General features: G+C 43.3%; 1 protein-coding gene across 1 annotated transcript in view; it reads right to left on the bottom strand.

The window, feature by feature from the left end:
• Positions 1-25502, bottom strand: part of DDX31 (DEAD-box helicase 31) — a gene marked incomplete at its 5' end in the record, with an annotated part of 50629 nt that overhangs the window by 14568 nt on the left and 10559 nt on the right. The window contains 7 exons of the mRNA XM_082008901.1: positions 1858-1969; positions 7972-8053; positions 13593-13732; positions 15780-15830; positions 21787-21846; positions 24485-24661; positions 25026-25261. Of these exons, the coding sequence (XP_081865027.1) occupies positions 1858-1969; positions 7972-8053; positions 13593-13732; positions 15780-15830; positions 21787-21846; positions 24485-24661; positions 25026-25261 (858 nt within the window). The remainder of the gene's footprint in view (positions 1-1857; positions 1970-7971; positions 8054-13592; positions 13733-15779; positions 15831-21786; positions 21847-24484; positions 24662-25025; positions 25262-25502) is intronic.

The raw sequence follows: 25502 nt of genomic DNA on the forward strand, positions 1-25502 counted from the left end.
GGTATAAGGAATCCCAGGAGAGCAAGAGGAAGCTCATCCATGCAGAATCAAGGATTTGATCATATTAGTCACATGCTTTGAGACTGTGGACTTAAAAGTGCAGCTATAAAAGTAATTACACCAGCCAAGTGGCACAACACACTTGAAAATGGGTGCAAGCAAGGCGTTGGTGCAGCAAGCCTCTAACACCTTCCCTGTATTCGAAACCTTGAGGAAAAAAACCCTAGCACTGCAACTGTTGGAGTGGGGGTGAGAATCAGTACAGTGGCATGCAGTGGCAGGGGGTAGAGCAAAGAGTGAAAGAGTAGCTGTTCAAATACCTGGCCCATCAATACAGCCGTGCATCATTAAAAGCATGCAGAATAATTTGGGGTAAGCAGGGAGTTATAGTAGGAGCTCTAGTCATTCTGCTATGTCATCACCTAACAAGTTAGTACAAGATTCAGGAAAAAACATCACCTTTGGCCTCTTGAACAACCACTTCTCATGAATCCAAACTATTTTAGCGCTGCAATTAATTTCTATCTTGAGAATAGCCTTCCCTTACCCAGTTTCTATGATGACATCATACAGCTCAATGGTCAATTTTCCCATTTGGTTTCGGACTCCTTATTATGTGATTTATGGAGTTCAGCACATATGGTACGCTTGTACGCATGCGCAAATAGCAGGCATATGTAATGGTAAACAGAAATGATGTAGACAACTAAAATTAATCTCATCAGAACCATTCTCATCCAAACCTAACAGGAACCACTGCAGAACTGAAATCAACAGGGCTTCTATGCAAGCTTAGACAGCACGATTTGACTCAGATCAAAGTGACAAATGATGTGAAAAAGACGACAAACAGGAAGGGAGACATGTGGGAAGAGTAGACTCAAAAAGGGGAAAGGCTCTAGTCCTATATATTGTGAGCAAGAGTGGTTTAGTCTCTTGCATAAAGAGTTCGCATTTTGTGGACTTGTCTCAATATTTAACGATCAAATTCCAAGTAATTGTCAAGGACCTTTGGGGCCCCACTTCCCGTATTCCCTTTACAACAGTTATTCAGTTTTGAGGTGCACCCAGATCAGTCTTACTGGGCAACAGAACAGTACATAGAAGAGGGGTGCCTACATTGCACCACCTTTTTGGCTCCTCTCAGGAGACTGCTTAGTGTTTATTTTTCTACCACAACCCTGGCAAGTTATTTCATCGTTCGCCAAAATCCACCTTCTGCTGGATTTTCCAAACTGAGAAGCAGATGGGAAGAGTTTCTTGTACTGCTTAGTGACAACTGCTGTGCATCCTGCTTGGCAAAGATGGGAGATCAAATCACACATTTGCACCTAGCTACAATTTTTATTAAATCCATCCCAGTTTTTCTTCTTCCTGCCTTTTTGAGTAGTTGCCCTCTCTCATTTTTCTCCCACCCCACACAGCAGCCTCCAGTCTGAGATCCTTGCCTGTAATGGGTTGCTCCCAAGGCATCCTGTCTCACAGGCTTCAAATTCATCCCTGGTGTAAACTGAAAGCATCTAATGGGTATTGCACCAGGATGTGGTTAAGCAGGTCACCCATGACCTTCCCAGCATAACACCCATAATCTATTCGCTCATGCGACTGGGTCAGAGCCTCTTGGATGTGAATCCTATCGAAAGCCAAGATTAAACCTCATTTGCACGTAATATGGGAATGGAAGAAATTAACATTTAATATCATCACAAAGCCTTCTGGGCTCATCTCAACCCTCTACAGAGCCCAACGGCCCCAAAATGTTTCTTCCAGGCCTTTTCCCTGAAGCATCCCCCCAGAAGAAAACCTTGGCAGCTTATAGGAGCCCTTCTGGAATAAACTGAAAAGAAACACACTGACCTTTCTTTGCCCATCGGACAGTTCCCTCGCTGGAGTGAACGTAATTTTCAAATTTTGTCTGCAAGACTGTGGCCCGCTCCCGGACTTCCTGAGGGTCCATGCCACAGGATTTCTACAAGGGCGGTGGGAGGATTAGAGGAAAGAGAGAATTTGAGTCAGGAATAATGAAGCAGTTTACAATAGATTTAATAACAGTAAAATCACACAGTAACCACCCAGGGGCCAACAAAGGTAATCCTCTCAATATTACTAGAGAAAAAAAATATAGATAAAGATGTTAAAGTCAAAGCAGCCAGTGAGCGCTGTGTGGTGAGGAGAGCAAATCAGTTTTAATTTTGTGTTTTCTAACATCTATCATGTACCTTTTTTCCTTGCTTTTTTTTTGCCTCCCCCTCCCGCCCCTCAGATTCCACAGGCCAGATACCATTGCTTGTTTCTACTGGAGTTATTTGGAATAACTCCCCTCAGACTCTAAGCAAACAGTTTGTGACTGGTGTTGCAAGTTCCCCTGTGTAGTTCCCCAAAACACCTGGCCTGCTCTTGGCACTCATGGGGCAGGAGATCTACATTTACCCCCAAGCTCCAGAGAACAGACCAAATTCAGAAGCTGTGAACAAAGCCAACTAAACAAACTTCTCACTATTGATGCCTACGTGAAGTTTTCTCACTGTCAACAAGTCACACTTAACAGTAACTGCCATCATGTGCTTCCTCTAGAATAAGACAAGGCCCTTGCACCAAAGGCATGGCAGAAGAAACTTCCTTAGACCAAAACGGAATTTTGTGTGTGCTCAAGCTTTCCCAGGATCAGACTGTAGGATGCAGTTCAGGAAATGGAAAGCAAATGTTCCTGGGAGCAAGCTGTTACTGGGAGGAGAAAAGAGGCTGTCTCTCTCTTTAAAGTACCGAGGCAGAGAAAGGAAATGTAGACAAGGAAACAAGAGAATTTTTGATGGAAAGTTGACGGCAAAGTGCAAAGCCAAGCATCCATGGATGTGGACCTCTCCCAAGAAAGGGCCACAGTTCTCAAAAGCTACTCAGACAGGAACCAGCATCCAAATCTAAGAGTGCCAGATCTAAGGCAGTAACTTGATACTCTTCAACCCCTCATCTGACCAGGGCTGAGTGAAAACAGACATCCAGCTCCCACAACTCTGTACTAGGCCTGTGCCAAGGCAACAATCCTGTTGTTCCTCCCCGGTAGATTTGCCTGCTACTGCTGCATAACCCTCCTTCCCTTGCAGCTGCGAGCATCACCTCTCCACTGCTGCCAGTCCAGGGGAACTGTATCAGTCTGATACCACGAACCTTGGTGATCATGGAAGCCAGGCAATGCTGCTGGCACCCTACACAAAATGTTTTGCTGACCCAGATCTGCCACTCTATAGCCTAAGAGCAAATCTGCCCAGAGACAGACCCTGAAGGCAGTCTCTGCACAGTGCCCTCTTTTGAACTCAGGATCCCACAGCTTCAAGCCACTGGATTATCCTTCAACAAAGCAGGTATGAGGACTAGAGTTCCTGCTCACTCACCACCGGACTGACTGTCCATCTGCACCTCCTGCAAAGACAACGATGGGTATTTGTAAGGCTATATCAAGAGTCTCCCAGATTTCTGGCCTCTGCTATCTCTCTCCCAATCCACTCGAGAGAGACTCACAACACAGCCCGCTTCACAGACACCTTTTAGTTTGACTTAACATGCACCTATTAATCAGTTGAGACAGTCTCCAGTCAAGAGGCCCCGGTAAAGGTTTAATAAACTACAAGCGGAGCTGCCTCCCCGAAGTGGACACTTGTCGCTGTGACTAGCAAGTTTCCATTGACGTGAAACATAAAACTTTCTCCCCCTGCCTGCTCCTCCTAGCCCCCATCACTTTTCTTTTGTTAAGCCTCCTGGCAGCACAAAGTGTCACCTTCCCAGCGTTTTTTAATATGAATGTGAAATTAGTGAGGTTTGCCCTTTCCCCTGGCGGACAGAATCCTCTGTTATTAAAAAGTAAAGCACTTTAATAATGAAAACTTTTTCTCTTTTTCCTGTGTTTTAACTGTTTAAAATTAATGAGAAGGGCATAACGGTTGTCAAAGCGATATTGAAAGCCGGGTAGCCAGGACCGAATAAGCACGAAAATCCCTCCAGAGTGTTAAATAAACAGTGCTTCAGCCCCCTCTGAATCCCTCTGTTGGTTATTGTATACATTCTGTAACAGCACTCAGAATAGATCTGAGCACCGGGGAGGCAGAAAGGTTTCAGAATTCCAATAAAGGCCTCAAATTAAAGACAGCCTGGTGCGAATTCCAGGAGAAAATTAAAGAGACCTCAAGCTTAAGTGACAGGTGACTTGCTTCTGTGTCACAACTGTCAGGGGATTTAGTGATAATATGGCAATATATTACAAAGGACTTTTCTTATTCCCCCCTTTAGGTTTCAAAATGAGGCATCTCTTCTTCCTGGTGCTGGGGGGGAGGGGGGGGGAAGTAAGACAAAAATGAGGGATAAAAAACTAGGTGCATAATTTCCAAAGTGTGAGGTCAGTCCAAGAGAAATAAATGAAAAAAAGCAAATAGCAGGAAACATAATGTACTCGGAAAACAGCTTCTCCCCTCCTCCCATCTCCACCTTGTCTTTCATCCCTTCCAGCCCCTTGAGACAGATCTCATTTTAAAATTGCCCCCTAATAGGCATGAAAAAAAAAAAAAATCTGTGTTTGATTCCTGCCTTACAGGGAGGTTCACCTAAAAAAACCACCACCAACACCCCCTCCCCCCCCCCCCCAAAAAAAAAAAAAAAAAAAATCGAAATTTAAAACTCTCTCAGAGACAAACTGTGAAAATAAAACCTGCACACCATGTGAGTGCCTGGACAGATCAAATAGAACAGTGCTGCTGGAAGTGCACTGGAAGCCATCCTGTATGCTCTACTCACACAAGCAAGCTTTAATCCTGCTCGTATCCTGGTTCAGATGAACAGGACAATTAATTCGAGACCTTACACATTTTTCCAAGACCCAAAAGATAAAAGCCTGCCCCAAAGGTATGCTTGATCTACTCTCCATCTAGATGAATTTGTTACATCTGTTAAGTAAGAACCATTATTGCCATTATGGAGCAATAGTGGGATAGGAGAACTTTTTCTGTCTTGTGTTTGCTTAGCATATGAGCCTATTTTGGCAGATCCCAAACCACCAGCATGACTGTGATCAATAACAATATCCATAATCGAAAAGAAGAAATGGGCTTGATTACAATGTTATTTAACCAGTTCAAGACATCAGGGGGACTCCCCCAATTGCCAACTACACCAGGAAAAGACATTCAGAAGAAAGAAACTTTTGATTATAAAAACTGCAGCTTTTAGGTTTGAGAGGTTGGGATAAGTCCTGAAAGCCTCTGATTTCATTAAGAGAATATGTTAATGGCAGAAGGGATTGAAACACAATAAAACTAGACTGAGGTAGAAAAGCTCTTCCTTTAAACAGTACCAAAAAAAAAAAAAAAAAAGAAAGAAAGAAAGCAAGCCAAAACCCCAGGCTGTAACATCTCCTGCTTCCATTATACTTCAAAACAAAATGAAGGATTTTGTTTTAATAACAACTTTTTACTAACCTCCACACACCTCCTCTAGAAGTAGCCAAGTCCCCCTGCCCCCCTCCATAAAAGTTGAAAGATCAAATTAATTCTCTTTGTAGGCAGGTGAACATTCACACACCCAGACATAGCCACATATATATTTTATACACCTAAATATAAAATATACATTTTACAGGCACTTCAACTTGCTCCCTGGCTGCACACAGAAGCCCAAAAAATACATGTTCCAACGTGGTACTTATAATGGACTTCAGTTGAGAAAATGAGAACCGAAGGGCATTATAATGAGGTTCCTGTGTGCACGACTGTAATATATACATGACTCGATGCATGGAGAACCGATAAGCAAAGCTAACACTCTCTCAGCAACATCACAAACAGATCAGGTTCAGCTCCTGATAACAAGTTCTCCATCACTCTGTCCTATGCGATGTCTCATTGCATTCCCAGCTTACTGTATCATCTTTACAGCAAGCTTACAGAATTTAATAGAGATTAACCCTCCTGAAAACTTGGAAACATGCCCTTGCAGCTTCCAAGAAAGCACTGCAGACCATTTATAGAGCCTCTGATGGCAATAAAACACAAAGCTAACAAACAGATTGAATCCTTGATTTCATTTAATATATTTTTCAAGCAATTCTTGAAGAAACCTATTTGATATTAACAGAACTACTGTAATTTCATCCCTGTTAAATGAAACAGGTTTTTTTCCCCATAAAGAGAAACTTCATTTCTCAGTCCCAATCCTTTCAGATTCTGAGTCACATAAAAAAGGTTGCTCTGTATTTGTAAGTTCCTGCAGCAGATTCAGACCATCCGAGAGCCAGAGTGGCTATATCACAGTTCCAGTGAAGTCAACAGCAAAATCCCATTCACTTTGACGGCAGAGGGAAGAGTGGAATTCAATCCCACCTTCACAAGTGAAAGGAACCAGCTCCTTCTGTACATGTACTTATGTACAGCACCTGGCATGGCAGGGCATGCCCAGGCAGCACTGCTGAGTAAAAACCAGAGTAATAGCTACTTTCAAATATGGTTTGTTTTTTTTTATTTTCTGAAGGAAAGCAAGAAAGACAAAAGAGGAGTATTTAGAATATTCTATGCTTAAATGTGTAGGGTATTTTACAATTTGAAAGCATGGTAGAAATACCAATTTGATCAGTCCTGGTAGCAAACAGGCTTGTTAGCTTTTTATTGCTGTTCCAAAGGCAAGGATACAAAGGCACTCAGATGTTTAGGTAAGAATTTTCAAAACGATCAATGATCTTGAACCTCCGCAACTACTGGGCTCTGTCAACCCAACAACATTCAGAACGCATTTTCTCCTGCCATTTTTCAAAAGCCAAATCATACTTTCCTAGAAAAAACATGTTCTCTTTTTTGCCCACTTTCCACAAAATAACATTTGTCCTCAAGCCCAGAACAGGTAATATTCTGTCCCATGTCAGCAACAAATTTCAAGTGCAATTTCTGCATAAATGTAATTGTCGAAAAACTCGCCAAAGGAAACCCAAAGTTACCAACCTATAAGCACATTTGGGAGAAAAGGAAAGTATTTATACACAGAAGAACTATTTAAAATAATTTCTGCATTAACAAAGCACAACTAAACTTTTACAGATTTGTTGAATGAGTTAAGATGTTCCAGACATCTAAAATATAGTCATTACAGGCTAATTTCAGTGAAAAACTGTGCAGTGGTGGGAATGAGCTTTAAACAGTGATGTATCTCAGATGAGCCGCAGATGTAGCTTTCTGTGAAATATAGGGTGTGTAGGAAAACTGAACATCTTTCAAAAGCATGTTTACCAACACCACCACAGGTCCTAACAGTGATCTGCACGAAGCGAGAGGGTTCATACATGGTGTAACAGAAAGAATGAGCAGGCAAAACAGCAACAAGAGAAAAAAGGGCATGCTGCATCATGCTTGACACATTTTTGACTTCCATTCAAAATGGGGGTTCTTGGAGGACTTAATTTGCCAGAATGCAGAAACGCCCAAAACATCAATTGCAAATGACTGAATTCTGTGAATTAGCAACTTGAAGGCAGACCCAAAGCTTGCTGAAGTCAATTAAAAGATGCCTGTCAACGCAGTGAGCTTTGTTTTAGGCTCCAAGTAAATACAGGTAATAAAAACCTCTTATGTAACACATCACCAAATATGTTTTCCTTATTTCTTCAGAGAAGTTTTCTGTCATTTGTGATCTCCAACAGTATTTTAGTGCAGAAAAGCCAAGGAGAACAGAAACATTGCAGGGGGGAACCCAAAGCTTTTACAGCCAGAAACTTTTACTGTCTGTTACAAAAAATATTTGCTGAAGCAACTGCTTTTCAGGGACAACAGTTTAAAGATTAGACAACTGTGCTATAAGGCAGTTCTGTAATAATTTGCACTGCCTGACATCATGGATATACCAACCCTTGTATTGTAATGATGGAAGCTAAGGGAGGAATACTTATGATGTTTAACTAGTAAATTAAAATCGGAGCAATCCTAAAGCAGCAGAATAACTCACCTTGCTTCCTGGTCTGCGCAACCTGAAGCGATCATCTTTCATCAGGCTGGATAATACCTTCTCCATCTTTATCTCTGAAACACTGAAGCAGCAAAGACAAAAAATTACCATCCTACTTTTCAAATACAGTATGTAATGACCCACAGGCTGATAACGGATAGCAAAAAGACTGAGATTTACACATTCAACTTAAGAATTTGTTCCTGAAATACATGAGCCCCTACCCCAGACACTCACTCAACAACCCTAAAAGTATAACTACTGTAAAATCTTGACCTCAGCTGAACTGGTGCTTTCACTGGAACAAACGCACAATTTTACCCACAATCTTGTTGTCATTACAAGTCACTACACACGCACCCCAGTTCTAACAGAGGATCACAACAACTGAGGGTGGACTTTCAGTTCACTGAAAGTCTCCTTGGTTCTCAACCAGAGTAACTGACTAAAGAAAAAAAGGCCTTCAGTTATATTTCTGTTGTTTTCATAATTTTTTCATTCCTTGTATTGAGAAGCACCAAGACAATTATGAACCATTTGGTTACGTTTTCCACAAAAAGAAACTTGAAACAGAGTTCAAGCAGCCTGTAACATTAATGCTTCTTGCAGATTTGCTTTATAACCATAAACAGTAAGATCTGTAACCTCCACTTTGAACCCACCAGGGTGTCAAACATTTTATTGCACATTAGATGCCATGGGCAGGGAGCAGAAGATGTCTGCATTTGGTTGCTTGTGCAAGTGTGAGAAACAGACTGACTGAGACATACACACAAAGGCTGGAAAGATGTGCTCCGCTTACTTTGCTACTTCTCCTACATCCTGTCTCCCCCAATTCACCTTCCAGATTCACTGGAATCAGAGACATTGCTCAACCCTCATTTGAAGGAACAAAGTGCTTTGATGTTTACACATATTTGCTTCTACCCATGTTAGTGACCATGCTCCCAAAACTAAAGAGCTAAAACTAAAGCTATGTAAAGACACAGCTCCTTCCTCTCGTAGTGACTCAAGCTCAGAGGGTAACAACAGGGTCCCAAGTAACTTTTCCTATCAACCCAACTCTCCTGCAGCTTCCTCTGGTCACATCATCGCTCTTTCCCACAAGATCTGATATCACTCCCACTTCTTGCTACACTGCTTGGGTCAAAGCTTACACACTTCCTGATGGACACATTCACCCTCCAATTCATTTATAGCTTCAAAAGCCACTTCTGACACAAAATACATGGTTTGATTTCCTTCCCCATTCTGAGAACTCGCCCTCCCTCTCATTTGAAGTGCAAAGCCAAAGTGTGGCCCATTAGGGACCCCACAGCATTTTTTTAGAATACAGGAGACTCAGTCAGCTGTCCTAGCCAGGCTTCACACTGGGCATTTATTTTCATTCTGTCGACTCACATTCCTCCTGTAGATTCAACCAGATGATTTATTCTCCAGTCCTGCTTGCAAGGCACTGCTGGGTACTGTTATGGCCCAGATACTGGAAATGCTTATGAACCTGCTTCATTTTAAAGTGAGTGGTCCTACTAAGAGCTGCATTTATAGGAGACGAGAAATTCTTCTTCCTCTTTAACACTGTCTTGTGGGGCACATACACACCAGGTGACACAATACAGGAACAGCTGTGCAGCTCCAGGCCATTAATATTACAGCTGCATCCAAACTGGGTCCCATTTCCAAGGGAATTACTCAGATGATAAAAGCTGAAGTTCATGGGCCCAAATTTTCAGCAATGGGCAAAGGTCATCTCTAAAAAAGAGACTGCTTTCCTTTTTATACCAGAATAAATAATAAATACTGCATGGAAGCCAAGGAGTTCATTTGGGGTTACATCAGCCTAAGGATGTAAGAAGTCTTGGGGGTCCAACAGTTCTCAGACTCCTGCATCTCAAGATGGTCAGAAAGATGTATGCCGTTTCTGAAAGGAAGCATTGCTGATATTCTTCAGTTTGTGAAGTACAGAAAGAAATTATAACAAGGATATCCCCTTTCTCTTCAACTCAAAGATCTCTAACCACCTGGTTAGGAGGAATGGATTAATTTCTGCCACACTGTGTAACAGGATACTGTGATCCTCGACCGTTCCCTAGTCCTTCCCAGTTAAAGGAACAGATACCTTTACTTTTGCAATCTGCCTTTTCAACCTTGTCCAGCTCACCCACACAACATAAGGACAGGAAAAGAGACGGTCCAGAGAAATAGCCATCCAGCCTGGAAGGTACACGACAGTGTGGCCATAAGATATCCTATATGGGAGACAAGCCCCATCGCTGTGCAGCTGGGACTCATGATATAGCAGATTCCTCCACAGAGGATGCAGAGAAAGCCGGGGGAGTGATGGGGGAGAAAGGGAAATGGAGCATAAAAAGACAACTGAGGTTTATCTGTTTGTTTTTGAAAAGTATAACAGTAAATTAAAACATAAATGGCAACCACTTAAGCAAGAGGAAAAGTATACCTCCCCATCCCCCCAAAGGTTGCTTTGACACCGCTATGAATGAAAACGTCAAACCTTTGACATTGATTTGTCTGAGATGTCACCCCCTCTCCGATCCTCCTCTCGCCTGGTGCGCTGCCAGCTCGCAGCCTAACAGATATGTGAACTTGGTTCGCAGCGGGGAGCATCATGTGAGGGGAGCAGGGGAGGGGGGGAAGCACAACCGTAGAGAAGGGAGAGAAATGACTCGTGCCTTCACGGTGATGCGTTTTCCTTTATAAATTAGTTAGGCCGCCGTTAGGAGATAAAGAAATTATCTGATAGCTGTCGAGGCAGGCGCTGCTAGATTGCAGTTGAAGGAACTAAAAGAGACATAAGGAAAAAAACCCGAAACCTCAGTGACTTTCTTCTGCTTCTTGCCTCCTCCCTTTTGAAGGAAAATCTGTTACTTACGCTTAGAGCTGAGACAGAGCATTTTGGAGTCTAACCTTTTAAAAAAAAAAAAAAGAGGAAAATGTACAGAAAACATGAGTGTGCACATGCATGCACACACACATTTACAGTTAGGTAGGGGAATCACAACTTCAAGCCACACAAAGACTGCAAAGAAAGTTGCAGAGGCAGACATGCAGCTTTCTTGAGCCCCAATGGGAATTACTGATCTCAGCAGAGCCAAAGTGAGATCGTTTTGGCAAAGGCTAATGCTGCTTTTCCACATTGGAAGCCAAGGAGAGGCTTCAGGTACCGGTGAAAATTAATTGCGAGTGATTTCCAATTTCAAAGGCAGTCATCCCTAATTCCGAAGTGGATTTTCATCCAGGAACAAAGCCACGTCTGCTCTCATTACTTCCGACTCTCAACATTTTTGGACTTACTCCCATGCATGCTGGGGTGGGTGGAGGGGCTTAAGAAAAACTCTGGGTCAGATCCTCATCTACTGTAAATCAGCACGGCGCTGCTCATTTACACCAGCTGAAGGCTGCAGGGACCTGTCTCATGCTTTGTCTTCTTAGAAATACATATTTTATGAAGTATTTACATTTCAATAAACCCAGCGGGAATTTCATTTATAAAAGAAAAAACAAATTAAAAAAAATTCATAACACACACTCATCCCCAACAAAAACCAAGAGATTTAAAAATTAAGCAAAGAGTAAAAAAATGCAAACTCCAGTAACTTGTGCAGTCCAAGTCAAAACCTACAAAGTCTTAGCATAAAGAAACAAAAATTATCAGTGCTTAAGAGGATCGGGGACAGTCCAACACATGCTGTCTTTCGCCCTCGCACTGAATTAAATTGTCAGGATTATCACCATAATGCTCTGTTTATGAAGGGTAACGGCAATTTGTGCTGATGGCACTCACTGCCTTTAGCTTCAAGCTGCCTTCCTGCATCTTCTCTGTAATTCATCAGCTCTCTGTTCTATCCCGTTGCCCCTTCTCACACCATGCGCTACCACGTAGGAAGAGCGGAGGACGCATGACTGCGAACAGGCCGAGTTGCCCACCCATGCCAGTTAGACACTTATTTTCTTTCATCTGAAGACAGGGATCAAGGAAGGCAAATTACACTCCTTTTTTGGCAAGTGCCTTATCTGCAGGGCAGCATGTTTTATGAAGAACATAAAACAAACAAACAAAGAAAAGACAATCCCCAGAGTTGTCTGGCTGTATTGATTTGAGAATTGGGGGGGGGACAAAAAATCTCAAATAAACCTCCTTTCGCTCATTCAGCAGTCTCCTACAGATTCCTGGGGAGTGGCTAGCTCAACAACAGGTCTCCTTAGCAGATATAATTACCAGTGTGTGTGACACTGTTCCTTAAACTTGTTAAAAACCAACAAAATTGGATAAAAGCATTAACATTTAAAATAAAAAAAAAAAAAAAGGGAAATTTCCCTCTCCTTCCTCCAACACTTCCAAAATATTATAAACCAGAAAAATACAACTTTCCACTTGGAGTTAAAAATTCACAATTATGTGGGATTTCACCTTTAAATGTCAGTGCTGTTTGTTACATGAAAAAAACCCCTGTCAGCTTAGCCCTCCATGTCTTGCTGGTGTCTGCTTAATAGATAGTTACCTGGGATGATGGATGGCTCTTTGTTAGACCACTAAATGGCTCACAGCCTAGAATAAGCCTGTATTTACTGCCAACATTTGTTTGTTTCAAGGATGCAAAACCAAATTCGACTCCAAGTAGCTCCACCCGAAACAAACACAAGAAATAAAAGAGAACTAATTTGTGCATGAGTTTACAGGGCTCCATCAACACTAGTAAAACACTAAAGGGACTCTACTCGGCTGATGTTCTCAAACGCTGAGAGACAGCAGTGCAGGGAGCAAGGGGAGTCACATATATCCAGCTGACTGCTGAGGAGGCTTGAGACCTGATAGCACTCCTGACTAGCAATGCTGAGCAGTGAGTTGTGGTTTTTCTCCACAAAAGGACCATTGTGCAAGCAGAGCCGGGCTAAAATCTCATCATGTGTCGGCCATCAGGTAGCTGACTGCACACTGGGCTGGTCCTTACCCAGTCTGGCTTGCTCTCCTTACTGTCTGCTCTCAAGTCTGAGCTAGAGCCGGTGTAAGAGAAGCTTTCGCAGCTAGCTTGGAAGCACACCCCACTTCTGGTCTGCAGAGTCCACCCCCCTTATTGCCTTGCAGGACCATACTGGGCACTCACCACTTGCAAAAGCTTCTACTGTTCCTGTCACAAGCCACTTACACAACACATCTTGGCCAATTACCTGCCAGATATGACCCACAGCTCCCTAGCTATTTCTCTGCCGGATCTCTCCTGAAGAGAAAGCACAATCTCTGACAATATGGTGCTATGCAGGCAGATGGCCAGTTAGCATTTGACAGGCTCATTTGACTTGTGATCTCCACATATCCACGATTTGAACCCAGGGCCAAAGAGATAACAATGGAGTGCAAAGGACCTCTGACTATTGTCTCCTCTCTGCCCCTCACCACACACTCACTCATGCACAATCTGTCAGGCTGATGATTTTCACACACTTTCTTTTTCTCCTTTTGCTAGTCTGGGGCCGGTCCTGGATCACAAGAATTAATAAATTCTTATTAAAACCTGCACGAGACACAGTCCCGCTGAAAGTGCCATGGAAGGTTAATTAGCAAGGATGAGCTGAAACTTTTGTTCGCGTTTCTGACTCACTTAATCTTGTGAGAAGCCAGCAAGCTGACATATTCTGCCTCCGAAGGCGCCAGGACAAGCAGGCTGTTCCCGTGACAGCCAATGCGAGCCGTCCTCCCGATTCGGTGGATGTATTCCGCAGGTGAAGCCGGAGCGTTATACTTCAAAAAGGGAACATGAGAAGGGAAAGGAGGAATTAACAGAACACAGCATGTTAATTATAAACGAGACACTCAGCCTGCTCATCTGAAACAAAAGGGATCTTAGCAAAACCCACATGCTGTATTTCCCTCAGAATTGGCCTGTTTATAAAGAGCCCATCGGGCTCATCCCTGGAACCATCACTCAGCCCCCTCAGCCACAGCAGTTTTTTGACATGCGAATGTGACACATTGGCCAACTTTCAGATAATAGGACAGTTTCCCCATCTCAGTGTCTTTCTCTGCCTTTTACATTTTATTTCTATACAGGCACGTCAGGAACCTGTTTGCTTCCTTTAAAAAAATTAAAATCATCTCACACAGACCTCAAACCAAACAAGCCCCAGGACTGCCCATACAGGATGCTGACTGCTCTGCTTTTGGGAGAAAAGCCATAAAATAAAAGACAACAGATTCAAATTTGGAGCTGGGCTAAATTGCTTTGTTTTGATTAAAGCAAATCATAGCTGGTTGCTGGATAGAGAAACCTAAGAGAGATGAGGCAGCAAGCGCTTTCGGCAGCATACGATACAGGTAGCAACTGTCTTCCCATCCACAACTATCAGACACTATGAAAATGTTGCTTAAAGCCACCCCTAATATAGCAGTGCCCCTCATTTACTTCATTGGGATCAGAACTGCCCAGCCATTTGCAAGATCTGATAAAGGGTGACATATTTCCCTCCCTTTAACCTCCCCCTATTCTCCCCCCCGCCCCCCTTTCCTGGAAAAATGAACATGCACAGAGATATTGCTCAGAAATGAGCCCTCAGCAGTTTAACTGGAAAAAAACCAACAACCAAAGCCCACTCTAGTGTTTATACCTGTGCCCTCTGGCAAAGTTTCTACTGGCTAGAGGTGTGAGTAAGATGCTGTGAGCAATCTAATTGCTCCCTGCAGGTCCTTGCTCTTGGACACAGCTCTCAGGACAGCTGAGATTTCGCCTTCTGGACACGCAGAAGTCTCCCAGGGCTTTAGGTAATTTGCACTGTGTTCTAACACTGGCAACTATATCTTTGGTCAAATTATATTAATACATAGATCTGGGAATTAAAGACTTCACTTCCCCAGCCTTCTCCAACTAGCTAGCTGCTACAAAATATTTCTTTTTTAAAAACACAAAATTAAAATGAAATTTGTTACCTGAAGGGATGAAGTAGAAATTAAAAAGCTTTGTTGAGGCTCTGTGCCCTGTTCTTTTTACCCAGGTGTCACTTGATACACAAGAATCTCTGGATCAGTTTTTCCTCAATTCAACTAACCTTTTTTTAATTTTAAGTCTTTTAAAAAATGAAATCTGCTTCATGCTCTCGGCTTCCTCTTTGAAATGACAGGCTGCTATTTTTAAGGTTCAATCCATCTCCCTTAGTTTCTTTTTTTTTTTTCCCAAAGGCAGTATCTCTGTCAACAGCAATGCAGCAGTGTTGGGTTTTTGGCTTTTTGTTTTTTTTTCAGGGAAAATCTGAACTATGCAGTTCTACTGAAAGTTGAATGCTTACAGCTGCCCAACCCCAACCCAGCGAAGTCTCACTTGAAACATTCAGGTCATTGCACAGACACTATTGGGCTATGCAATGTTTAACATTAGGATTGTACTTAACTCCTCATGGAACTGCCTCCCCAGCAAGCTCAGAAAAATAGAAATAAAGAACTGCAAGAGAGATGGCCAGTACTTCACAAGATTTGGCTTCCTGTGGGGGGAAACAGAGTGGATTTCCTCCCAGCCAGTGGAATATTATTACACAGCTGATAACACTAGAGTCATTGAAGAGGAAAACAGACTGTCAAAACCAAAGATAGGAGACCAATGCTCTATCCTAGCAAGTCCAGTCCTACTGAGTCCCAGTCATGCAGTCAGGAACACGTGGGTCTCCCACACCTGTAGGCATCAGCACAAAGAGCAGCAAACTGCAGAAAGAGGGTCTGGACTGGAAATGGATTTCTTGTGAGCAAGACTGCACTTACTACATATGGACAACCTTAATGATTCTGTACGCAGCAAACCCACCTGTACGATCCATGTAACTTGAGGCAGGTCTAGTCCACGTGCTGCAACGTCCTTTAAAATTAATAAGGAAATTACTTTAGTAAAAATGCTTTGAAGATATCAGCAAAGTAAGAACTCTTCTGGGATGGCAACTATGCCAGGAAACAACTGGCTATGCAAGTAGGAATTTTACATGCCTTGTTTGGGGACAGATGAACTGAAGGTCAGAAACAATGCTAAGGGTTTTAAGCACAAAGAACATTCTTAACAGACTAATACAATAAAAAATGATCCATCACTATGGTCCAAAGCCTGGAGGATATAAAAACACCTATTTCAGGAGAGTGGTGTTGAATTACAGCTGTCTGCTACATGCTACAGTCCCTTTACATTATATCTGAGCAAATCAACTGTCTTAATGGTAGTGATACCTTTGGTTCTTCAGTTTGTTTCATTGATGATAACAGATCTGCTTGTAGGCACCTACTACCCAAAGAGTGAGAAGCAGAATGAAATTGCTGGAAGGCAACACTATTTCTGAGCATACCTTTCTCCACAGCAAGCCTAAGACCTAAAGCCAGGCTGCTAATGATGAAAAGGAAAATGGCCATGAAGCAAATGGTCAAGCAACCTAGGCCTTGAGTGGAATGTCCAAAGATGCACTGATCTCTTCCTACAACTAATTAACTGTTTCCTAGGTGATAATCTGAAGTTGATGATCAGATGACTTGCAGGTCACCTGGCCCTATGATAAAAGGCCAACAAACAATTTAGCAGAATCTGCAGGAAGATGAAGTACAGCTTGAGGAGAGAGGACCTCAGCTATCCCTTAGATTTTCACCAGTCTGGCTTTGATTTGGAGAAACAAAACACAGTCCCAAAGAAAAGAGTTTGAAGCTGCTGTCAGGAGTGTTATTTGATGTGCCAGCTGGTGAGAAAACACATCAACTTGGAGGATTTGAACAAGACCCTTTAGTTATCCACAGCAGTATAGCTCAAAAAACATACCCTTTCAAAGAGAAGAGAGAGTTTAAATACTGTTCAAAATAGAAAGAGTGTGCAAACATATTTCAATCTCCCTTCTTTATTTTCTGTTCATTAGTAATGTCCTCACATACTCCTTGGATTTTACATTCACCACACACAATAGCAGAGCAGGTGTGCAGATTTAACTCTGTTAGGAAATGTTTTGGAACACATGTATCTTTTAGCTAGTTGCAAAATAGAATATATTAAGAACGTAAGCAGGAGCTTAATGTACTAAAAATGTGTCAGCCACCCACTGAAGTGTTTTCATGCAACTCCCACACACGTTAAAAGACTAGGAAGCTGATGTTTTGGCAGCAAAGGCCTTCCCATAAGCACTAGCCAGGTTGCTTTGTGGCTCCAACTGCAGTAAAAGAGGAGACACTTTCCACAGCGCCCACTCTGAAATAATACACACTTTCGCTCCAACACGCTCATTAAGAAACGACTTGTTCCCAGAGTCAGAATGAACAGATGTACAGAAAGCCATTTAAAGGAGGTTGGAGAAAATAAATCAAGAGAAGTCGGGGAACGTGTACAGCAGTTACCAGGATAACAAGATTATAAACTCTACAGCACAATCAGACAGGAGTGCTGATGTCTGATTCCGATCTGGCTGGCTCTGTTATACACTTCCACACTGACAAGTCTTTGGTCTTTTCCTATACTGTGCTCTTTCTCACACCCAGTGAGAAAGTCTAGGAAAGGCTGTGTTTGATAAAGAGGCTCTGACCTTGGGACAGGGTCAGTTTACCCAAAATAAACAGATAGCCAAGCTGTCCCTGTGGGCAGGAGCAGGCACCTCCAACATGGGGAGGAGAAGTCGATGGCAGGGGCAGGAGCCATCCCTCTCATTCATCAGGATTCTTTGCCTCCTCTTCTAAGATAACTTTTCTCAACACCTCTGGCTGGAAAACTAGTGCCGCAGACAGTATTGTTCTCATGTGCATTTGCCAAAGCAAGCAGGAAAGTTCAAAAGGTTAACTGAAAGCCTAATAAATAGCCAGGGCCAACATTTTAGGAGGAGGTTCTCTCACATCATAAGCCTTGTATTCACTATTGCTTTCACAATGCCACCAACTCCACTCAGCTGTTACTGACACATATCAGCAGCTATTCTCCCAGGGTTTAACTTGGCTTTCTTTCAGAAGTGTCTTGGGATTTACTGGTAATTGGAGTGTTTTGCAAACTCTCAAAGATTCCTCAGTTATCAGTCCACCTGCGTCTGCTGTAGCTCCTTTTCCTCAAAGACCCTAGTAGACAGCAGCAAGGTAGAATTAGGATAAAAAGTTCGAGTTGATTTCTTTTCCTCTGCTGGCAGAGCCCATGAGCTTCTTGCTTCTCAGATCCTTAGAAAAATACTTGTGGGTCACTCTACCAGGAAATGGAATACAGCTCAAGCAACAATTATCCAGTTTTACTAGCACTACATTTATTCCACACACAGAAGCACTAACATGCTGCCAGTGCTCTTTCAAAAAGCCAAACAGATTTTCCGCATACTGCTCCCCCTTCTTTTCTGCTGCCCCAGACGGAATTCATCTTTCCATGCATGACCTCACACCACCATTCCTTAATAACAGGGAAATCAAGAATATGACACCTCAGCAGGTCACCACTGATTCCTTTCAATGGGCAATGGAAGGGAGAATTAAGTGACCATCTCACAGGAGCAAGGAGAAATAATCTACACCAGTGCAATGTTAAAGAAAACCCAGGTGACAAGCAAACACAATAATCTGAAGCCTTAACCACATTCCTGTCCTGGTTCCAACTGCAAGTCACAGAATGGCACAGTATCAAGGTACAATCCACCCGAGGACCCACAGAAATGCTGAAATTTCGGCTCCTAACAATTCATGTTACCAGCCTGTGCTGTGTAGTGGGGTACAGAGAGGTGGGCGCAGGGGAATGGAGGACAGTAAGGCCACACCAAAATGGAGGCATATCGCTGCAGAAGATCAGAACCAACACAGCCACAAAAGTTTTGCAAGGGCCTTGGTTTGCTCAGTCCCCCTCACACAATCTAATTAGGGCAAAGGAAATTGCTAAAGTTGCTTTTGAAAGACACTCAATGGTGAGGTCTTGAAGGCCCTGAGCTTGACAATTGGCTGCCTACATGAGGCCTAGAAGTACAGATGGAAGGCAGCTTGCTCAGGTGCCAGGCTGTCAGTTGGATTAAAATGACTCATTTATTTACCAAAGAACCTCACAAAGTGCTTTAGCTAACAGGCAGAGAGGGCCTAACGGCTCTCCAAGCTGGGGAAGAAGCTCTCGCGCCTTCCCGGCCTGCCAAAAGTCATTACTGCCGAGTGTGGAAAGCCATCAGCAGGGTAGAGACCCCCGTCGGCAGGGTGACAGATTGGGCTGCGTAATCAGAGGAGGAAGGAGAGAGCACAGAAGCTGTCAGAGGCGAAAGCTCTTGGCTGGGGCCGCCAGAAAACTGGCAAGATGAGTTAGCATGACTGAGTAAACAGCAAACAATCTCCAAATGATCTTTCCTCTCTCCCTGGAAGAGATGAACTTGTTTAAAAGGCGCATCCCAAAGGAAGCTGCAAAGAACTTCAGTGAAGGAGAGAGAAATAAATCTGGATGAGACCCTCTGAGATACATGGCCCTTCTTTATTTTCTTGTCTGCCAGCATATACTGTCTGACAAAAATATTTTATGGACTATATTAATATACATATGACATAGAGCAAATTAATAAAAGGAACAGCAGGTCCCATTGCTTACTAGAGCGGAAAGATGGGTGGAGAACATGGCATAAGGGACAAGGGAAGGACGGCAACATTACTTGTGTTGTTCTTTTGTGAGCCAGGTTTCAAAATTTTTTTGGGCACAAAATGTGATTTCCCAGTTAAAAGAACAGAACCATCTTTCTGCAAAACATTTTTGCTGATATGAAGAAAAGTGTTAGAAAAAGCAATGCCCTCGGAGGCAGGAGGTGGTCACGGTGCCTGGCTGCCCTTTGGACATCTGCGTTGGGGAGGTACCTGTAATGTGGGACTAGTGCAAAGTGTATCTCTATATTAAGGTGTCCATATGGTCCCCATTACTGTGGTAACAGGCCACCTCCTGGTTTCAATGCATTTGTCCTCCCAACATCTCTGTAAGATAGAACAGTGCTACTATCCCCATTTTTACAGATGGGGAGCTGAAGCACAGAGAGATTTTGGACTCAGACACACAATTTACTGTGCTTAACGTGCTAACCATGTGCCAGCTGAGCCATAGTAACTGTAACTGTCAGGATTTGCATCCCTGCCTTGCAGTAAATGCAAAGTAGCTTAGATTGAAACGAAGGAGGGTTACGATAAACGCGTTACCTTACACTACCCTCTTCATGGCAATCTCGGTTAATCCACATTACCTCCCATTTATGACAGGTCGGTAGCAAACACACAACTATCACTGCTCAGCTGACATGTGGCTACTTGCCTTGTCATCACAATTCCACATCCACTTGTGCAGAGTCTGTGGCATGGCAGGAAACCAAACCACATCTCCAGTGTCTCAAGGGGGTGATCCCATCCACTGGGATTTCTTTATCCAACTTATTCTTCTTCCTACCTTGTCAACAGCTGTACACTTCCTGGCAGACTTCCCCAGCCACAGGCTGCATTTCCCCTTTGAATGGTCTCACCCAGGAACTGATGTCCCAGTGATTGCAATGATTCTGTTTTCTCTTTGTCTGAAATTGAGCATTCACTGTCTTTCCAAACTCATTAAACTGAAGTTTCAGTAACAAGACATGTCCCTGAAATTTATCAGTTATAGACAGCATGTCCATGAAGGATAACAAACTTTAGCTATTTATTATTTAGAATTTACCAAAACACTTTTTATCTTCAAAACACTTAAATCTACACCACTGAACGATTTAAGCTTTGCTATCCTCCTCAGTCAACACAAGTATTACTTCTGTATACAGGGAAACCAAGTTATAGTTACACTTACACATTGAAAAGATGCATTTTGACCTTGATCAAATCATTAAAAGGTTGTACACACAAGCAGGACCAAGAGTAGCATGTAACAAGTACAATTTTACAGGTGATAAAATATATAATTTGGCAATGCTAAATCAAATACTCTTATATACATGGCAGTCCTAGTTTGAACTGCAGGCATAAAAATAAGCTAAAATCCAGTCCCCACTCTCTGAAAAAAATCCCAACTAGTTTCCTTTAAGAATAATGTGCTGCAAAAACAGGAGTCATTTCAGAGCTGGAGAGGGTTTCTCAGCTCTAATTACTCCCGATCGCTGTAATTTACAAGTTTGCAGTGGGTAGAAATCGCCAAGATTCACACATTTTCAGATCAACAGCTGCCACTATTAGAGAGCAAATCGTGCAGCCTTCTGCACCACTGCAGCAGGCTAGCTGTGGCATCGATAGGTCAGAAACAAAAAGCGGAAGGTGCCACCACAACACAAGGGTGCCAGCAAACTTCAGCAGAGAACAAGAATTTCTCCCTCAGCACCCTTGAAGGAAACTTGAAGGGCAGAGCATGGAGAGCAGCAGAGCATGTGCATTGCTAATGACACCATTCTCTGGTCGGGCTTCCCTTCCATCCCGGCAGGTTTTTGGTTTTAACCTTGGGGTAGTCATTAAGATGGGAAATATCACATTACATCCAATTTACCTGGCAGTTATGGGGCAAGCTACAAATTAGGATTGCGTTCTACTGACTGCATGTAGAGGGGCAAGGTTCCAGCTTCAAACGAATAGATTTTTCCATACATAAGACCATGCAGAATACTTAGAAGCCTCTTGTATAAGACATACACTTTTTCTCTACATGGTACCTTGCAGCAAAAGATCATATAACAGTTTGCAAAGAGGGCACCAGTCCTTATTTAACATGGGAGATGCAGAAAAAGGAGATGACTTTTCTCAAGGTCAGACAGAGAGCTGGAATTACAGCTCAGTGCCAAATCCTCTGTTCCACCATTAGGTATCAGACAGGCCCCTTAGTGTGGAGCTGCAAAGTTACTTACAGTGCAAAGCAAGATGCCAGTCTCGGATTTTAGGAACTCCTGGAAGACCTCTGTTCTTTCCTAGAGGATTGAAACAGAAAAACGAAAAAGGTGTTTATGCACATTACAATCAAACATAAAGCAAATTAGCTAATGTAACAATTTAATAACTATGCCTCATTCACTGTATCATGTACAGCTTCAAGAGCAAAGGAATTGACTTCACAAGTTCCAGTCAGACTCTTTCTGCAAATGGCAAAAAAGTAAATCTATAGCATAGAGGTGTGGTCCCAGGTAGGAAGGCACAGCGTCTGGGGCAAGCCTGAATGCATTTGGTCAAATCAAAGCATCCAAGACCTCCATGGTTTGCACAGAAGCATGGCCTGCATATGTCAAAAAGCAGGAACGGTTTTACACAGAGGAGGGGGTTCACAAAAGATTACGCAGCAGCAACAGAAGCACTGGCATACTATATGGGCAATACAGGCTTTTGTGAATGCAAGAAAAAGCTGGACATCTTAACTGCTGTCTGTCCAGTCACAGAATGGGCAGGATAAGCCCATTTTGTTGGCACAGCAATATAGTCACATCACAAGACAGCAGCCTCATCATGTGCCCAATGGGGCATGCAGACAATCACTGGACTAACTGTAATTATTAAGTATCAGGGATGCTCAGCTGCACAGTTACTCATGTGAACTGTTGTAGGATAAGTCTTCAAAGTAACAGGGCAGGAGAGGTGAGATTTTGGCCAGAAACCCCTGTCCAACAGGGCGAGGAGGCAGGACTCCTGGGCCCTGCAGGCAGCTGCCACAGAACTCCCAAGGCACCTTCCCATGGCCTTCCTACAAGGAGAGGCCTCGTACTGGCGAGAGCCACGAAAGGAGCTGCTGACACTGCAATGGAGGTCGTTCCTCTATTAGAGGTGCTCCCCAGCACCAGCAGAATTCTTGCAGCCCCTACTTCTAACATGAGCTCAGGCTCCTAGGCAGGGCTGTTGAGAGCCCCCAGATCACAAATTGCCCCACCATTAGTCTTTGAGTCCCAGAACTGCAGGAACCCAGCAGTACGACTCCTCACCTTCAAAAGCCTCCTTTTTTGTCAGTCCTAAAACCTTCCTAAGCACACTCCCGTTAGCTTAACTAACCACTTTGGTGTATGTTTTTTTCTTGATGAAAGCAACAGAAACTGATTCTCCAACTCAGATTACATCACAATGATAATTACTATCACACAAAAGACAACCTGTGAGCACTAGTGACCAGAGGCCTCAGTAGCATTTGGTCTTGGCTTGCCAGTAGCACCTACACTTCCTCTCCTTAGGTGTGGGAAACTACACACTCGCACACCCTTGATTGGATTCCATTTACTCTTTTGCTTTTCAGCGCTCAGGCTGTGTCTGGCCTCAGAAACACCATTCTCATTTCCTTCCTGTCCCCTTTGCTTCCTCCTTCCAAAATATCCTTGTTTCCATGTTTCAAGCCTTCCTCTTCAGAGTTCTTACTAGGAGTTAAGTGAATGTCCCGTTATGTTGATGATATAGAAGAAACCTTACATACTTGACTCCCAGCTAGAGGTATTGTTCTCAGAAAGAAGGGAAACTTGGGCCTTGCTGACACACTGAACCCTCTGTTGACAAAAATTAAAGAAGAGAGCACGCTGTATCTTGTTGACAATGACAGCAGCCGTGCTCAGCAGTACCATATGGGATCCACAATTTAGCTCCATTAATGCTCTTAATTTGAAGACATCAAGCACTAATTACACACTGGGTACTAAAAAGGCAAAACCCTTCCCCTGGTGCCAGCTACTTAGTGGTGTTCTGTTGGCTTAACAGCTGGTCAGGGTAGAGTTGGGCCAGACCAGGCCTGCTCACTCGCTCAGGCAGGCAGGTTGAGGAAAGGCCAGACTGCAGGGACAGCAAAGCACATGTTTCTGGTCTCCACAGGATGGGAATGAGTGAGAAAAACAATGGCTCTTCACCTCTTCCTTCATCAGAAGAGCTCTATTCATTTACCATCTCTGCTGTGCAGCTCAGAGTAGAGCGGTAACTCTCTCCATCACAGACCAAGAGCCGCATCAGGGGCTGAACTTTGAAGGGATGTCCCTCAGCTATTGAGAAATGCTGTAGTGACAGTTCATTTGATACTCTTTTCCTGGGCTATCAGCCCTCTGTAGCAAGCTCCAATCTCACCACCCAGCCCTATCCAGCTAAAACCTAGACCTAACGTGGGGTAATCACTGTTATATTGCTATTATTCCATCCCAGGAAAAAGAGCAGTCTGTCAAGACACTGTTCTTCAAAATCAAAGCCAAGCTGCTCTGTCCTCACCTAATGGGGGCAACTTATTGGGTAGTAATGTTTTGGGGCTTGGATAAGGTTTCTCTTTGGCATTAAAAGCCTGCCTTGACTGCATGAGAGAGAACTATGGATACATAAATGGTTTAAGTGCACCCACTGGGAATACAGAACGGCTGCCTCAGCCTGCTGAAATAACACCTCTTGCCTCTTCAGCTGTGTTTTTCAGATATAGCTACCAAGGTACTTTCCAGAAGTGGGACAATATTCTTATTCTCATTAGCAGATGGAAGAGTGAGGCCCCTAGAGGTGAAATGACTCTCTGTCCTCTCTTCTGCCCTCCTCCCCAGAATAACCACATAATAAATTGTAGGGAATAAGGAATAAAACTGTGTAATCTGACATTTTGAGAATACTTACTTCCTGTTCCATGTTGCCGTGCAGTCGTAGAAACTGTAAGCGGGTAGAGGAGACAGATGAATGTTTAGGTTGTTCTGACTCTAGCCCTCCTGAAAGGACTTTTAGAAGGAGCTCAAAGTGGAATTCCACTTGTTCACAGCTGGAGAAAAAGATGATCATCTTGTGGTGTTTTTCAAACTGCAAGGAAAAACAAGAAAATTGCACGTGACCACTTCCACAGGCCTCTCCCAATTCCCCGATCATTGTAAGATGATGGTGGCTAGGTGGCTTCCATTTTGGGAGATATGATTATCCAGGAAAGCATTACAGAATTTGCCACCAAATACTGAGCCCACGTAAGAAGTATGAGTATGTGCTGCACGGGTATTTCACCGCCAGCATGAAAGGCACAATAGCATCTCAGCTCTCTTGTGGCTCCCTGGACACTAGATGCACTGCAAAGCCCTAGATCTAATCCATGCTATCCTTGACAGAGTAACAGATAAAGGAGATGGAAAGGGCAAAGAGCTACTTAGTAATATAAATGCAAACAGAGTCTCACCTTGCATTTCTCAAGGATAAAAGCTGCTAACGTGACAAGCCTCAATTTGCTGGGGACGATCACGATATACTGCTTCAGCTTCTCTGGAACAGCAAAGTTTTCCTGCTCCATGCAGTTTGATGAACTACTGCCTTGTCTATCCATTTGTGATGCTGGTTTGAGTGCCTTCTGGATTTCATCTGCTATGGAAATGCTGATGGGATTATTCAAACTGATATCAGCCAGCCGTGTTACTCCTAAATCACAGAAAATTAAAAAGAGAGGAGGTCCAGTCTGGGGTGCTGCTGAGGAGGGTGATGACATATTCACATAAAAAACCAACTAACGCAATTCCAGTGAAAAGCAGGGAAGGGCAAGGAACTAATGAGTGATGCCTCAGACACTGACAGAACACCTCCACAAGCTTCAGACTTTCCAGGGCTTAGCAAGGCTTAGTTGTTGTGGACTCCACCAAAAGCATCACAAGACACTACTTCA

Source organism: Phaethon aethereus, assembly GCF_964289735.1.
Source record: "Phaethon aethereus genome assembly, chromosome: 20".
Lineage (NCBI taxonomy): Eukaryota > Metazoa > Chordata > Aves > Phaethontiformes > Phaethontidae > Phaethon > Phaethon aethereus.